The sequence below is a fragment of the Poecilia reticulata genome, linkage group LG1 (assembly GCF_000633615.1).
Source record: "Poecilia reticulata strain Guanapo linkage group LG1, Guppy_female_1.0+MT, whole genome shotgun sequence".
Classification (NCBI taxonomy): Eukaryota; Metazoa; Chordata; class Actinopteri; order Cyprinodontiformes; family Poeciliidae; genus Poecilia; species Poecilia reticulata.
The window spans coordinates 20,289,499-20,307,640 of NC_024331.1; the positions used below are offsets into that span (position 1 = coordinate 20,289,499).

Genomic DNA, 18,142 nt, shown 5'->3' on the forward strand with positions numbered 1-18,142 from the left:
TATATATATAGGGCTGCACAGTGGTGCAGTTGATAGAGCTGTTGCAGCAATGCAGCAAGAAGGTTCTGGGTTCAATTCCCGGTCCCGGTCCTTCTGCATGGAGTTTGCATGTTCTCCCTGTGCTTGCGTGGGTTTTCTCCGGGTACTCCGGTTTCCTCCCACCGTCCAAAAACATGACTGTCAGGTTAATAATATAGTTGTTTGGCTGTTTTGTTTTATTAAAATTTGTGCCAAGTTGTTATACTTTGACTTAGTGCCATACATTTTCTTCATGCAAAATTTAACACTTGGAGCAATCACTAAAGCTAAGCTCCTTCAGGGCTTGCCAAGTAGGAGTATAGCTGCTTAACTGTGACTGAAAACTAACACTGAACATAGTTCTGATCACAACGTCTACATGGTAAAACGTGGTGGTGGCAGCATCATGCTGTGGGGATGCTTTCTTTTAGCAGGGACAGGATGTTGACAACTTTTCTTCCCATCAACACAAAGACCGGACATAGACGGGGCTAAATTGGAATTGTTTAGATCAAATCACATTCTCGTGTTAGAGTGTCAAAGTCTCTTTTATTTTGTGGAACAATAAAAAAATGGGATTTATGTGGAGGCGGGTTTTTGTTTTAAAAACACAAAGTGAAAAAGGCATGGCAAAAATATCTGTGTAATGTCTTTGTCCACAAAAGAAATCCTAATTGGTTATTTTGTTTCATTAATATTTTTTTTCCAGGGATGTTTTTCCACTCTAAATAAACTCTTGAGGCTGTGGCTATGTGCCATGAATTTTCTCCCGCAAAATGAGGCAGGTTTTTTCAGTCGCACCAATCACTCAAGCTAAAATCCTTGAGGGGGCTGCCAAGTAGAATTTAGCAGGAGGATAGCGACACCAAAGAGACCACAAGTACCTCGGATACATAAATGCAAGTTAATAGATGAATTTGTGAAATGCTTAAACATGAAAAAAGCTCTGCTGAGTTGTATCTCACCCGAGGGACTTTGGGAGAGACGGAAAAGAAGGGGGCTGAGTGCTGGGAAGACTGGCATTAACTGGAAAGGCGCTCATCAAATAGAGATGCCTGACCCAGTTAAATTTGCGGGTCTAGCGTTAATATAACACACACAGACATGCACGCACAGATATGGGGCATTCATGCAGATGAATCAAAAATTTTGATTTACGCTTGCTTTTCAAATACGTCTAGTTTTCTCCCCCCCCCTGACCCCCACTCTCCTCACTTCTAAATCTGCTGGTGCATTAAATCCCACTTGCAACAAAATAATTTTTTTATTAATTTGCTATTTTAGATTCCCCTAGCAAGGCTTAAGACCATTAAAGGAAAAGAGGAAAACAGCGCGATGTAGAGAATGACAGAATGGGGATATGGTGCAGAGGTGGTTGGCGTAAGGGGTTTTTGAAAGGCGGTGAATGCCAGCTGTCCAGATGCCTGTCTCCCATCTGTTTGAACCCCAACATCTATTTGGCACCACTTCCACTTACACACACACACACACGCACACACACACACACGCATACAAGTACACACAAACAGACGTGCTGTCACTTGCATCCGCGCTGAAACAAAAACAGCATTGCCTCTCACATTAGCCTTCTGTGGGGGCTGAAGGATTGGGCGCAGAAATTGCAGTTTTTGGAAACCGCTAATGCGGGTGTGTGTTTATTTTCGTCACTGTCACGATCCCTCATATGGTAAACTGTCCTGTGCTATGCATATCCAAACTTCCCTGCTTACTTTTAAAGTAGCTTTTAGGGGCTATTTTGAAACAATTCCTAGCTTTGAGCTTGAAGTAAACTCAGCAGGCTGAGATTGGCTTCCTTAAACAAGGCACGATTCCCCTCAGACACAAGTCAGAAGGAAATCTTGCAGATCCATGCAGCTGGGATAAGATTTATTCAAATTTCAAATTACCCCTGAAGGAAAGGGACCCTGATTATGAAGTTGATACCTGAAGACTATACTATATTACTGTGTAGACAGTAATTGTCTGTGATAGTTGATTTACGATGTTATATTGGTGATTATGGTTGCTAGCATCACAGTCTCTGTGTTTATACTTTTGAGATTTTCAAGAGGCTTCCAACATTTCTAAACCCAGTGTTCAAAAATGGAGGTTGAAACCAGAAACAGATGAAACAAAGCAGCCTTCATGTATTCCATTGACTCTTCCTGTTACCTACTGAAAACCTCACTCATTCTCTCTCACATCCTGAATGAACTGTAGACGTTCTTTGCATGTTGTAGAAAATACAACTTCCTGTCTAAATAGGTCCTCGCTGACTTCATTTTTAAACTTTTGAGTTTTCTGACCAGATATTGTTGTTGTGACCGCAATTTCTTGCACCAATTGAGTTTTTCTCCACACACTGTTTGATGTAAAACGTTAGTGTGCGCCAAACTAGACGTCATAATGATTGCTCTGTCACTAATGTAGCTGCAGCAGAGGGGGAAAAAGCATGCATTGATGAAATACATGCAGAATGGAGGGAAAAAGCTAAGATAAGAAATAAAAGAGATAAAATTGTACTTGCTTTAGTAAGAGATTTTTCGTAGATTAAGTTTCAGTAACAGTGCCAACTGGTAATACGAATAGAAGTTCAATGTAGTACAATATTAAAGGACTAAAAACAAAAATTTTAAAAAATGTGTAGTTAGGAGTAGGTGTACATTTTTCCTTTTCTGCTTTTAAATGGAAATCTTAACTTATTTACAAGATGTTAAGCTTGATAAGATTAGTCTACTTCACAAGTTAAAGTCACTTACTGCACCGTTATGGCACTTCAAGAGACACAATTTCCTTTGCTGAGAAATATTATGGTATTTTAATATGAAATCTCGTGCCACAAAATCTTAATACAGTGCTGGTACAGAGCAGTGAAGCGGTGCATAGATTATTGCAAGAGAGGATGGTCCGGGAGATAATTCAACAGATGGAAAGAGTGTGTTCATGTACAGAGGTGGACAGAGAATTGACTGAGTGGAGCCGAGACATCTGGAGAAAGAGTTCTGCTGTCCCCATGGAGCGAATCCCTCCATAACTACTGCTGCTCAGAAAGACAACCTGTCATTATTAACCCACCACACGTTGATGTTTTTATATAACCTGGCTTTGCTACAGTTTTTCATTATTAAGGTGTTGTTGATGTCTCAGGAGTTATTATGCCGTTTTCTAAGATTATTTTTACAGATAAGCTTGAGGTTTGACAAGTCTATTGATGTCTTTGCATTAAAAAAAAAATCCCTGAGTTGTTTGAAGTTGGAAACCAGTTCTTTGAAATGCAAGTTTCAAATGGTTTGATAATCATTTGTGGGTTGAAGCTTGGTTTAGACAAAACATTTGTGAGCAGGTTCTTGCCTGTGAAAGTTCCACTATCAAGTGCATTTGCAGATGTGAAGGGTTTTCCTCTCTTTCATGTGGATATGAACGTTGATAGCAAAAAGATGCCTCTGTTGGTGAAACGGCACACATTGTGCTTCTTTAAAGATCAGTCTTTTTTTTCCCTCTGCTGTCTCTTTTAGTATGTCTTGCCACAGTGGAAGCTTTTTCAGAATTTCTGAGGTTTAAAAATCTGCCCTCCAAACTACCCCTTAGGCTGCTTAAGATCTTTCAATCCTTGTCTTAATTTAAGCAATAACAAATGTCAAAAACAGTTTTTTAAGCCAACATGTCCCATCTAAACCTAGTTTAAGCCGTTACATATGTCAGTAGCAGATTCTCATGGTATGACATCCTTGAGTAAAATTACTGGGGGTGCACCGATTTATCAACCAGATGATTTATTGGTGCCAATGTCCTTAATTTTAGGAGAACGCTGATCGGCTGATACTTATCCACCAATCTTATCTACCTTAGCAACTTGCTTCATCTTCAGTACTTTACTTTTCCTGAGTTTGAGTTTATATAATCAGTAAAACCCCCCTTTTCTTGTTTGCAGCCTGCTTACAATCTGCATGTCTGGCTGGTTTACGTCTCTCCATTACAGAGCTCAAGAAGCCTCTACCATGTTTAAGTCATTTTGTGTGGCAGCATTCTGGTCGAAAAATAGAAGAAAGAAATTGTGACAGAGATACAGATTCCTCTGAGGATAGCAAGAGGGTAACCATCAGAAACAGACCATGCTAAACTTTGAGCTTCCTATCAGAGCCACGCTAAATCTAATAATATAGGAGTGTCCTCACTTGCTCAAAATCTAAAACAAACTGGGTAAATCGGAGCTTGTTTAAAATAGCCTGTGTTAAAAAAAAAAAGTCAAAACAATTTTTTGTAAAAAATAAAATGAGAACATCTTAAATGTTCTCAGAAGCACTTCCTTAGACTCACTAAAAAGTAAAACCTTCAATATGGAGACGAGTCAAACCTGGAGTGAATTATTTGCACTTTTATAACAGACACTTCAAAATCTAGTTCAGGATTTATAAAATCTGGGCTCTTTTTTGTAAACCCTGACCCTAAACAAATAAATTCAACACATTTATGTTTCACAAAAACAATTCGCAAAGAGATTGCCAAAATCTCATTGCTCTCTTGAACCTAATATTGTGTCCTGAACAGATCGTCACATTCTAAACACTTACATTTTTTCAGTGCCAACATAACCTTCTCTATGTCTATTTAAAGAAAATTTGCCTGACTGGATAAGCAGTACCCCACCTTCGAGTTTACCTGCTGCAAAAAAAGAGGAGATTACAAATAGTTTTTTGCTGAGATTGACGGTGCTACACCCAGAAAAACAGCAGCATTGTGCTGAAAAGTCAGATATAGGAGTAACAGATTGTCACAGTTTAAGCTAAAAACATGCAAAAGCATCTGCTCTGTGTCCCACTAAGAAGACACAAATATCTATGGTGTGACTTTGCTGTTTTCTGTTAAAGATTTTAGTTGACAGAATACAAATGAGATGTTTAAACTAATATATTGCACACTTGGTCACACCCCTCCACTCATTCTCACACATGCCAACACACGTTAATAATGCATTTTGACCGAGCGCACTGGGGAACATATATTGAGTTACAATGCAAAGTGCTTAGCTACAAACTTAATTTAATTCTTAAGTCTTTGTAGCCTCACATTTGGCTCTGTGAGTGCACGTCCGCAAGACATAGAGGATGTCTTAGGGAAGGAGACAGGGGATCAGATTAGGGGATTGTGCACATCTGTCACCGTGCAGCCCATCTTCCACCATTAGATTAAAGCTAATGAAGACACTCCCTGCATGTGTCTGTGTATTTGTTAGTTTGGAAGACTTGCTCTCAAGAGGAGAGGTGGTGAGAAGAAGGAGAGAGTGTGAGTGCCTGGAACCGGCGCTTTGCTCTGACTCCAGCTGCTCAGGTATCATAAATCAGGAAAGGTTCCTGGGGATCGATTAAAAGCCGCATGACAAAGATTTGTAGTTTGGGTTCGGCTCGTGGCATAGGAGAAAGACCCAGATGACTGAATTCTGAAAAGAAAAGTACGGGCTTTATTTATAAACAACACACACACATATACATATATAAATATATATGTATGTGTGTGTGCGTGTGTGTGTGTGTGTGGGAACAAGCAGCGAGAGGTGCCACAACAGCAAGAAGACGAAGTTGTAGAGTGCAAAAGAACAAGCAAGGGTATAGAGTCATAGAGGGAGAGGGAGCGATCTTTCTTCCATGCTGCTTCAGCCTTCCTTTCAAATTAGTACAACCCTGTCTCCTGAGAATGTGACATTTTCACGGAGCAAGCGAGGGAGAGATGGAGGTTCAGAGGAGGGTGGAAGGTGTGGAAGACAAATGCGGGAACTGGGGTGGGGGAGTGGGGCAGGGGAGGCGGGTGGGGTGGGGGGCGCAGCGGAGAGGAGACAGCAGGTTCTCAGAGAGATGAGGAAGAAGAGGAGTGAGGGGAAGGCAGCGGCACAGAGGTGACGGCAGGGTTCAGGGTTTCACTTGGTAGCGTTAGGGACGGATGGAGGAAATGATGAAAAGGAAAGGATTATGTGTGTGTGTGCGTGTGTAGGGGTGTGTAAGTGTGTGTGCGTGTGCATGGGTGGGTGGAGTAGTTATTAGTCTACCCTCCAGAGGCTACTAATGCACTGACCTTCATTAACTTGCATTAGTGTCGTCGTGTGGATGTGTGCGTGAGTGTGCGAGCGCAGTGTACAACTCGCTTTAGTTAACACTCATTACGGAGTCTTTGTTTAAAGGCCAGCAAACTAATGAAGTCATTAAATAAGTGAGGAACATCCTGATGCAAGTATTGAGACCAGAAACTGGAGGAGCGCTGAGGACAGAGAGGAAGAAACACCGGAGGAGTTGTGGGCGTACGACGGCGTATAACATACCTGACTAAAAGAAAGATGTCGCAACAGCTTGTCGTTGACAGTCGCTGTTGTCGGGCCATAGGGTAAGCGCTGATGAGAACACATCGTGATAGTCCTCGAAGGAACCCGAGTTCACTTAAATATACAACAGTGAGACATAACATCTAAATCACACCGTGTTTTATCTTTGCTGCTGGCAGGGGAAAAGAGAGCCGAATACACTGTTATGTACTTTGTACTGTTTAAAATGCTTGAATTGGTTTCTGTGTAACGTCATTACTCATTCCAGTTCTCTCTATCTCTAAATATCTGTCTGTTTATCCATATCTCATTTAATCTCATGTCGTCTCTCTGCAGGCTTTGCTGGAGACCCAGAAGCAGCTGCGTTCCTACATCTCCAATTTTACTTTTAATCTGGGCTTTTCTGGAAAGTTTTACCATACAGGTGGGCTTCTGTTTGTGCAGGCAACATTTTCTGCATGTAGACCAAAATATGCAATTGTTTTGTCTCATCTGAGCGGAGCACCTTCTTCCACCTTTTTTGCTTTTGTCAAATTCGTGGCTCGTCACAAACAAAAGATCTGTCGACTTTTTTTCAATAATGCATTTCATCCTTTTTGGAAAAATGTGTATGAACACATACAATGCACTGTTTATTTGCCATCATGCACCATTCAGTTATGCATGAAACCCCAGTAAAACAAAACTAGGTTTTTTATTGAAGTATACGGCACACACCTACATATTCATGTCTTGTATTTCACAAAGAGAGCACCACTTTCTAGCTATTTCTATGTCATCCACCTTTATTTTGATCTCATAGAAAGACTAATTGTATATTTTTATGTAGCATTTAATCATGACATAATGTGGTGCATTAACTACTGTAGTGACACAAAGAATGAACTTTTGTTTTTATTTAGATGTATAGTTCTGCAGCCAGAGCAAGAATGTACAGAACGAACTAGAACAAAAGTGAACTTAGATATTATTTTATTTTATTTTACTTTTATCTATGCAGGAAAATCCCACTGAGAAATTAAGTCTCATTTTCAAGATCGACCTACTCATGTAATTTAGTTTTATGGCATCTAATATAGCAGCATTTTCAAAGTTTGATAACACTCTGTACTTAATTAGCAAGAATTTATGTTTAGCATTCCCCAAACTTCCTTGTTTTGGAGCAGGCTTCATTCTGTGCCCTTCTGTCCTTGAAAATGTGTGTGTGTGTGTATGTGTGTGTGTTTCATGTGTGCAGGCACAGTGGAGGAGGATGAAGGAGATGATCTACTACTGAAGTATGTAGATGAGTTCTGGTGGTTCCCCCACATGTGGAGCCACATGCAGCCTCACCTCTTCCACAATGAGTCCTCTCTGTTGGAGCAGATGGTCCTCAACAAGGAGTTTGCTCTGGTGAGATGGATGCAAAAGCAGAAACATTTCTTGCTGCTTTTTTGGCTTGTGGTTGTTTTCTCTCATGTGTCCTCTTAATCATGCCTTCCCTCATGATTTAGTTTTTTTTTCTTGGTATCTGTCACTTTTATTATTATTTTCTTTAGAAATAACAGACATTACATCTTGTGTCTTACGTCTGTTGCGATGGACGATGCAACGTCTGCAACAAAAATACTCATTATCGGAACACGGCCGAGGTTAGAACCTTTTAAATGTACCGCAACCCGATTACTTCTCAGATACGGCCTCTTTAAAGGATGTATTATAACTGCATGCAAGGGGAAAAATGAAAATGTGCAAATTACATTTTAATAGGTTATTTTATCAAAGTGTTGGATTTATTTCAATAGTGAAGCTATATGTAAGTTAATTCGCAGCACTTTCTATAAAACTGGTATTTTGTCCCGTTACATTCTCATGCAGTGGGAAAAAGATTCACCTGTACAGTAAGTAGATTCATTAATTTCCTTTAGTTTGACTGAGATAACAGATCTCTTTTCCAAGAAAGAGCTGACCAAGATAACTGCAACACACTTTAATTGCGAAGCTCACACAGCACAACAGTAAACAAACCACAATGACTTGCACAGTGGGGGGTTTTCATCTGGGCTTTAAACTCATTCAAAGATGATACATTTTGCAGATGCGGGCCAGGTTAAAGATTGTTCCAACTTCCAGGAGCTAAAAAAGGCTAAATCTTTTTCTTTTTTTTTATCCACTGAAAAGTGGATCCACTTTTTCAAAACTACCTAATGGTTGTGATTTGCTTCCCGCGATAACAAAAGGAAAGCTTGACAAAAGGAAAAGCTTAACCAAGGCTGGACGATATTGCTGAAAAACGTATCACGATATAGGTGTTTTATATCATAACCAAAAAACTAATCAATAATTATCAGTACTGATAGTTATTGATTTGTTTTTTGTTTTAAATATCTGAAATGCTGCCAAACTGGTGTTGTGACGTTTCCTCTTTTATTCACAGTTTTCACTTGAGCTGCTGGTTATTTTTAAACACAAGTTTCTCACCAGGTTGAGCAACTTGCTTATCAACCATCAACCTTGTTTATTACCAGGTCATGACAGGTTGAGCAGCTAAAGTGTTTCTTCTACCTATTATACATTTAATATTGAATATTCTATCAGATGTATTATATTGATATTGATCATGTGTCTATTGCGATATATATTGTTATTGATTTATTGTCCAGGCCTAGTTTTACCCAAAATGGCTTCCGTGATGAACATATACCTGTGACTCAGGCAGCAAGGATGTAGTGATAAGACCAGTTTTATTAATTTAGAGCAGACACACGGATGACAGAGAAACAAATTTAGCTCAAACCTCGTAGCCCTGTTGATTTAAACTTTACAACATGCAAAGACATGTCTTCATAGTCACCAACAGGGAAAAAAGTAGATTCTACTATATTCATTTTTAGACTGATAGAAAAGCAAAACTTTTTGTGATAAATTGTTGGAGAAGGCTTTTTTCAGTTGTATATAAAAAGTTTTGAAACTTGAAGATAGATGTGTCCTATAATTCTTCATACCTGCTTTACTTTGCTTTGTCTGATCAGAGCACATGTTTTAGTAAGGGTTATTTTTATGACCATATTGAGCTGCGTTCTCACACATGCTGGTTTGCTTAAAGGGTTCATTCATCCTACCGAAGGTGAGCCTAAACATGAAGTGTGATTACTATACTCTTTGGTACACATGCGCACACACGCATTCACATTTCCTCTGAACCGCTGATGCTTAGCCCTGACAATGTGCGTAGGTGTGTGTCAGAGCAAAGGACAACACTATCAGTCTTCCGAATGCAGCCTGCAAGCTCACACACACACACACACACACGCCCGCACATACACACACGCTCACGCAAACTGTATATTTTTTTTCTAATTTCCAACCCGAAGGCCAATACAATAACAAAACTCAACTCAACACGAACCATGTGCTTTCCCCTACAAGGTCATACCGTTGGGCCTTGTGTGTTTATGTGATACAAAGAGCTGTAAGTGTGCCATAATTTTCTGAGTTTATTTATATAACCTTCATGTGTGACTCTTTGCATGTGCCCCCTTGTCTTCCTCAGGAGCACAACATCCCAGTTGACATGGGTTACGCCGTGGCGCCTCATCACTCCGGCGTTTACCCGGTGCATCTGCAGCTGTACGAGGCATGGAGGCGAGTGTGGAACATACGGGTCACAAGCACCGAGGAGTACCCTCACCTAAAACCTGCCCGCTACCGCAAGGGCTTCATCCACAACAACATAATGGTGAGAGTGAGCGCAATGAGCACGCTTAGTGTCATTGTGCTGCTAGAAGTTCAACTTCTGATTTGTTCTTAAGTCTTTTGCAAATTTTGACCACTGGCTTCAAAACATTCCCAAAATCCCCCCCCCCAAAAAAAATTATTCTTAATTTTTTTGTGTATGTTTTTCCTGGGATCAAAACCTGGGCTGTTTATTTAGATGATGGTCTGTGAGCAGCTCCTTCCTCCTATCAGGGATGCTACTGCAGTCTGGAGACACACACTTCCTTCCACTTCAACGGCAGAGTCCAAAATTCAAACAAAGAACAGTGAAACCAGACTTATTCAGTATTTATATTGGATTGTTTCATACCAATTGTGGTTTAAAAGGCATGGACTATGACTCCAAAGTGTTTGAAAATGTGATGGCAGAATGGAATGAAATGAAATCAAGTATGCTGATCCCATCCCCCATAAAGAAAGGAAAAAGGAGAGCTGTGATTAGCATCAGAATTGGCCATCTAAGGAAATCCTCTATAACAGTTTCACTCGCAACCAATCTGTATAGCTGAATTAAAATCAGTTCTAAATAAGAGGAAACTTGTAATAATCCACAGATATTTAATAATTAAAGTCATCAAGATTTGTTTCCCATTAACAGCAACCATGGACACATGTATCACCAGCAGGTCTTCTCCTCTTAAGCTTAATATGGGTAAATAATGAATGCTCCTGGACAGTTGGTCTAACTGTGTCTCAGAGCATAAACACTGAAATAAGCATTTATATATTTATCAGTAAAAATCTCTTTAAAGTCTTTGATGAGAATGTTAATCTCTCTCCATCAGTGAAGACGCTGAAACTGAATGCTTCTGGTTCCTTTAACTGGATATTTGTACCAAGAGAGGCAGATTTTATCGAGGTATTTCAAAGCCAACTCTGCATTGCTACATTTTTGCTCACTTTTGTCTGATTTGGTTCTGGTTCCTGCCTTGGAAATGCAGAGAGGATAATAATTATATCGGAAAACTGCAGCGATTCCTAAAAAGTTCCTGCATTGGTAATACACTTCAGCACATCTTCTTTTAAAATTAACCAGGTTACTTCTACGTATATTGCCATCAATTTTAACCAACTTTGCTGTCACTGATAAAGAAATACAACATGATGCCGCCACTGCCACGTTTCACCATAGATGTGGCGTTTCCAGGGTGATGTGCAGCGTTAGTTTTTCGACTGCAGAAAGCATCCTGTAAAGAGGCTGCGAAGCTGACAGTTTGTCTCATCTGACCAGAGCACTTTCCTGTAAATACTTGCTCTTCGGGTTTTAATATGACAATGTATTATGAAAAGGTTAAATAAGTAGAATGCTTTTGCAAGACACTGTAAATATTCACATCAAGCAACTCCTGGTATGATATAAATGCAGACGTGGAGAGGAGAACGTGTTCTCACCCAGCCTAGGTTAACGTTGGAGAGAAAATCCAGACTAATATTGAAACAATGAATAATACATTTTTAAAGCAGATAAATTAAAGCAGGGTCTGTTTTGACAGCTTGTAGTGCTTCTCGGTGTTCTTTCTCTTTTTATAGGAGTGTTTACTTTCTGTCTTTCTGTTGAAACAGGTGTTGAAGCTAAACGTAAATTGTGTGTTGATTGTTTCTTGCGGTTCCAAACAAAAAAAAATCAATAATGCCACACGTGGTGGGCAACCTCGGTGTTTCTGTCTTTGTTTATGGGTATGGACTTTTTGACCTTCTCTCACAACAGCAAGCTTCGCTCTCTTAATTCAATATTCAATGGTTTCCCAGTGCTTGGAGAAAGGGCAATTTATTTTATTTTATTTTTATTTTTTGTGAGTTTGCATATTTGAATATAGCAGAATATGTGTCACAAACTGAATGCATATCAATGAGACATTTTAAATTATTTTTAACTAATCATCAATCATCGCTTAAGACAGCATTAGAATAAAACTTTTGTAAGCCATTTCGAATATGCACGTTCGTAATCAGCGTGCCCGCTCGCTCCTCCTCCTTCTTTCTATTCACTTGTCACTCAGACTCTTAGTGAGTCTGCCAATAGTTTTTTTTTTTATTGACAAAAGAGCCAATCACATCTGGCACCTTAATTATCAGCGCGTTTTTTTTTGTTTTTTTTTTGCCATATTTGGCTCTTGAGCGAACAATATAAAGAGACGGCTATATCAATTTTCCAATCAGTCCAGCTTTTATTTCTTGATGTCTTGTCACAGTGCTGTAAAAGACAGCCATTTAATCCTACATCTTTTCAGCACAATGACAAGCAGGCGTTTTGACAGGCTGTTAGATGTTATTATGAATTTTTAATCAGGAGGTATTGAAGAGCATCTGTGACTCACCGAATTCAATAAAATAACAACTTACTGAAGACAGATGATTGATTAACAGTTTGTATAAAAAAGGATAAATGAAAAAATAAACAAAGAAAAATGAAATAAAACTACTCTGATATTTACATCAATTTAATACAGATTGTGTACACATTGTGTTTTACACCCTGATATCAGTTTTTTTTAGAACTTAATTATGTGGAAATCAGGCTCCCTTAGCTACCATAGATTTCTCTGCTTTAAAGGAAACAAAAGAATGGGACAGGAAGTTACTGATCCCGCTTCTTACCATTTTCCTAACACATACTACGTTGTGGGAACCAGCTGCTCCTTTTGGGCCCCAAACCCAGGCCCCATAAGAAGAAGGATTAGGGTTAGGCTATAGAAATGATTGAAAAATGAATGGAAGTCAGTCCAAAGTCCTTGTGAAGATAGAAAGACGTGTGTGTGTGTGTGTGTGTGTGCGTGTGTGTGTGTGTGTGTGTGTGTGGATGTGTGTGTGTGCGTGCGTGTGCGTGTGTGTGCGTGTGTGTGTGCGCGTGCGTGCGTGCGTGTGTATGTGTCTAAGTATGAAAATTAGATTGAGGAAATGACTTTAATGGTGCTTCTCAGTGTTGTTGTCTAAGTACAGTTGCTGAAGGGTGATGAGAGTAGAAAAACAAATGTTTTTACAAACGCTTTTGAAAGAAAGGTTACTAATTTTTTTTTCCAACACATCACAAAATATAAATAGTAGTTTAGTAAAAAGAAGAGAGCAACGGAATGTAATCATAAAAATAAAATAAATTAATAAAATAGGTAAAGAAAGGGGAAAAAAACAACATAAAATACAGTGTGATGCACTAAATATTATGGTTGTAGAACCAGAGTGGAGACTCGTGGAAATAAAAGTGGCTTCAGCTGCTTTTTAAAAAGAGTCAATAGTGCCTATGGAGAAAATAGAGAAGGAGGATGTGCGCTTGACTCGAAAGATTGATCCACGCAGGTTTAACAGGGAGCGTGTGGAACCACCAGCATCATGGCCTTAAGATGTAAAAAGCCACGAGGAAGAGCTATGTCTACAAATAAAACTCAGTCTAAAATTAGTTTGTTAAAACTGGTTAAAAAAAAAACCTCTTACAGTAGTCCAGGTAAGTTGAACTAAAAACATGATTAATCATGAAAAACCTTTTGATAGCCACCATTCTTAGGTCTTGTTTACATGACAACATCAGGACAATAAAACACAAAGGTTCTTGTTGCGTTTTCGGTCTCTTATTCGTACGTTAACTCGCAGGTCAAAAACGCAAAGGTTTGACAACGGGGAGCACAGTGAAACCTTTTAGAATTGCAAAATGATCTTGTTCATGTAAAGGCAAACCGAAATCATTTTGACCATGACGTCAGTCACATCATATTGCGCTTGATGTAACTCTGTGTTCTGTCTTTGCAGCTGTGCTCTTCTTTAACATGCATTTATGCCATTTATCCCAATAGCAAAATGCATAAAAAGGTTACAAAAACATCCTTCTGGATCAGAAAATCCACCAAATTTCATTGCTTCCTACAGGCCTGTCTTTTTATTTCTTTGAATACACAATGGAACATGTTTTTTGGAAACATGATGTAAACAGAACCTTATAATAATAAAAAAAAATGATCTGAATAAACTTTTAGAAATGACTTTAAGGTGAATTTGAGCTGATCTGTGACATGATGATACAGAGGAGTACACTGAGATGTAGTATAGTTGCAGAAATAATTTTTAAAAAATCTAACAATAGGAATCCCACAAGAGAAAGTGTTTATTTCTAATGTGACTTGATTCAAATAGCCATTGAAAGATTTCTCAGAAAGACATAAAGAAAACCATTTTAAAACACAGCTAGTAACCAGTAATGCCTTTGCTTTTTTCCAAGAGTTTTACAATTGGGAAATATTGCATAAAAACTCTTCCGAATGAGGAAAAATATACACAATAACTCAACTTTATGAGGACAAAAGGTTATCTAACACACTATATCAATAGGTACCCTACTATCTAGAGAAAAATAACAATATAAATGAAAAAGTCAATATGCTCTTCAGGCTTTTTCTCTCAGATTTTGATCGCTCACAGCTTCCTGCCCTCCCGGAAGATAACTTTGAGACATCAACAGCACCCTACCCACTTTCCTCACCTTTCACATTTTTCACGCCCAATTTTCCCAGCTATTCCTACCCATTAATCTCTTTCTCCTCCCCTGCGTGCTCCATCTTCGTTTGCTCAGAGGAGGACAGGAAGTTGTCTTAAGGCGGTAAAATTGGTGTTTGTGCGTCTCTGTCAGCAGATTGAGAGCCACCCACTGGACCTACAGTATCAGAACAAATCAGACTGAGATATGGAGCTGTGCTGTGTGTGGGGGGGGGGTGTGTGTGCGTGCGTGTGCACGTGTGTGTATTTCTTTTTAAAATGTACTATATCAGTTTGAGCTATGGCACTGTGGATAATTGGTTTGGTGAAATAGTGCTGAGTGTCTGTGGCAATGGTGGCCTTCTCGCATACGTGTGTGTATGCGTGTGTGTCTGTGTGTGTTTGTGCGTGAAGTCTGCAGCATTTTATAGATAAACCAATATCTGCGCTTCCAGCCTTTACTCTATTTCACACGGAGAAGTGCTCCACAAGGAGTTTGCTATAAAGATGTTTGTCTCTTTTCTTTTCGTCCCTTCTTCTTTATTAATTAACTAATAAAAACGCTTTTAATTCACAAGCTGCCGGATCCTTCTAACAAGCACCCTACTGCTTCTTTATAGTTGTTTTGGTGTGCATTAGTTTCAACAGTGTACATTCTAATTAATTCCATTTGAATGACGACTGCAACCAGCAATGCGTCTACAAATGTTTGACAAATATTGCTGCTTTGGCGATCTAAGCTGGAAAAACGAGTATTGGTATTAATGTCAAAGTTTGATAAGATATATCTTGGATTCCTTTTTCCACTGGTAGGGTGTAGTATGCAGCTCACGTAGGGTATGGTGTATTTGGATGTTTTTTTTATTGCCCTGGGAGACATCTATTCCTTCCTGAGCTTGGATTAAAAGCAATCTGCTCTCATCTCCTTTGGTAAACAGCAAGTCAGCCAAACATCATACAAGTGCAGGTGAGGGATGGGTGAAACCAGTGTAACAGCATACCGTTAAAGTTTTAACTCATGACAAGATATTGCACTCGTGCCATATTTGTTCTGCTATTTGTTCCTTCTGTGAATTAATCCAAGGCTCCAGATACACGACTCAGGAGTTGTAGTTTGTGCTTTTGTAAAAACACAACTCCTCTAAGCTAGCACCTAATTCCTCTCTTAATAAATCTTCTGGACACAGTCTGGATGCATATGTTGGAGCAACATTCAAACCTGCTATTTCTAAACAATTGTGTGTGGTTATACTTATTTTAAAAATATATATGAAATTACCACTGTTGGCCTTAATTTGCATCTTTATTCGTGCTGAAATTTCACAGCTCATCACGGAGGATCAGTTTCTATTATTTAAAACATGTTTTTCTACTTTACTTCTTGTTCTTTTGGGCCTTATTTCATCCTCAGTAATGTTCGCATTCTCCTTGGGCGCTGCCATCTTGAATCACCACTGCTGCCATGTAGCGTTTAGGTCAAGGCAAAATTACCGACTGCAGGAGTTCAGATTGTTTCGATCTCACTGCGCTGAGTACTTTAGGAACAAATACATGAATGCACGGGACCCTCATGCAGACAGTATAATGCATTTTCATACGAAGATCACAAAACCAGTCAAACCTTACTCTTGAAATATTTTTACCCTTCTTTGCAGAGCTACAATGGGTTTGTTTTTATGACAAAGCCAGTCATAGCCTATATTTTGCTTGTAGCCTTGACTAGGTTTGAGCACCACCTGAGTGGGGCAGCTGGAATTTTATGCTAAAATGTCAAAGAGTGCTTGAAGCGGCAGACTAAGGCAACAAACCTTCATTGACCGCATGCCGCAAGCTGCAGAGATTACAGAGTTGACACAGTGACAAGTCTTTATTCACATTTTCCAAGCATAAATACATATTGAACTTTTTTCTTCTCACTGAAATCAAAAGCCAGATGTCATTAGGTTTTAGAGGCCTCTTGTCCAAAATGAATGGGGCTCTTTGGACCTCTTTGTTATAACAGCCATGTTGGCTGGCGATTATAGGGAAAGCAAAGGTAGAACCAATAACAGTTAATAATGGCTTCTGCGGATTAGGTGGCAGCAAGTCAGCATGCTTACCGCCAGGATCCTGAAACTGGACTACCTGAATGAAAGTGAGCCATTGGTAATTACACTATTGCCATATGCTGTATCAAACAAATTACTGGAATATCCCCAATGCATTCTGATGTCTTTTACATTACAGAACAACCATTAATTCAAGCAGTGCATCATATATTCACGTCTCATCTAATAATTTCACCTTTACATCTACTATCTTGTGCTTTCATCGTTAATGTTGCTACTTTTTATTTCGTATTTAGCTACAGGTTTCCACAAAGCGGCAGTTTGAATTTCAAACACTTTAATCATGTTGGTTTTTGTTATACTTAAGGGGAGCTTTTTGACACATTAGGGTGCTTTTACGGTTCCCGTGGACTGCTGATGTAAATGTGAGCACCAGTGTAGCGTAAGCATAAAGCTTCCAGTGGCTCTCAAAGGGGTCATAAGAATAACATAACAAGGACTCATAAAACTGCATGATGTCACTCAGAAAGTGTTGAGTTTGAAAAGGAAACTCTGGCAGCCTGTATATATAGTGATATGTGACCTTTGCGGTGCTTTCCCTGTCTACTGTTTAATTTCATAGGAAATTAGGACTGAATTAGCTACAAGCAAAAAAATCTAATTGATGTTTTCGCAGAGTGATTTATATAAAATGCTTGCTCAGATAACCAAGGCTTACACAGAAAAAAAAAATACATAATGGAATTATACCACATTTTTCTCACACAGATACTAGTACAAGTATTAGTGCTGGTATCAAGCAGTCTTCTGCCTTGGAGGTTAGAAAATCAGAAAGCACTTGGGAGGGGAGCAACACCTGTTGCCGGAGCTATGAGAGTGACTCTTCTATCAATAAAGTCTTTTCAACAGCACTCATTTGGTCTCCATGGTAACTAGCTGTCTCACTGACTAATGGATGACAGTTGTCTCCACAATTTTTACTTCAGTGTTGTCAGTTTATGGGTAAAGTGCTTGTGTGGCGCATTTAATAATTACAAAAAATCTTTCTTTTTTCACCAGTGTGTTTCCAGTCAGGTCCAACGAAGCTGAAAATTGGTTGATTGTGGTTAACATCAGCTTTCTGTTTGGATCTTTATTTGGCAACGCTAGTTCATCTATCTGGATTCAAATAATGTAGTGGTGAAAACCAAAATTAAGTGCATGCTTCTGAATAAATCTATTCTGTGTTCAAAGGGGTGAACATAAGAAGTGGTGTAAAAGGTTTCTGGGTAGCTTAAATAACTCCAGAATTTTAGAGATTATTTAAGATACTTTCCAAATCTGGATAAGTGTGGAAAAAGAAAACTAAATGTGAAAAAATGTTTGCTCTTCCACACTGTGTCCTCCCCCATTATCTATATATTCCATCAATTATGCAAACTGTTTAAATATCTGGAGCACGTGAAGGCAAAAATGAACACATTCTAGAGCAAAAGAGGTCAATGCAAATGTATTTTTCGTGTTTTCAATTTGTACCTGTTTACTTAATTTGTACATGTTAACGTCACTT

General features: G+C 39.0%; 1 protein-coding gene across 2 annotated transcripts in view; it reads left to right on the top strand.

Moving 5' to 3' along the window:
- Positions 1-18,142, top strand: part of ndst3 (N-deacetylase/N-sulfotransferase (heparan glucosaminyl) 3) — a 53,220-nt gene that overhangs the window by 10,401 nt on the left and 24,677 nt on the right. For both annotated transcript variants that reach the window (XM_008413623.2, XM_008413612.2), the window contains exons 3-5: positions 6,665-6,752; positions 7,566-7,720; positions 9,861-10,046. In XM_008413623.2, coding sequence (XP_008411845.1) covers positions 6,665-6,752; positions 7,566-7,720; positions 9,861-10,046 — 429 coding nt within the window. The remainder of the gene's footprint in view (positions 1-6,664; positions 6,753-7,565; positions 7,721-9,860; positions 10,047-18,142) is intronic.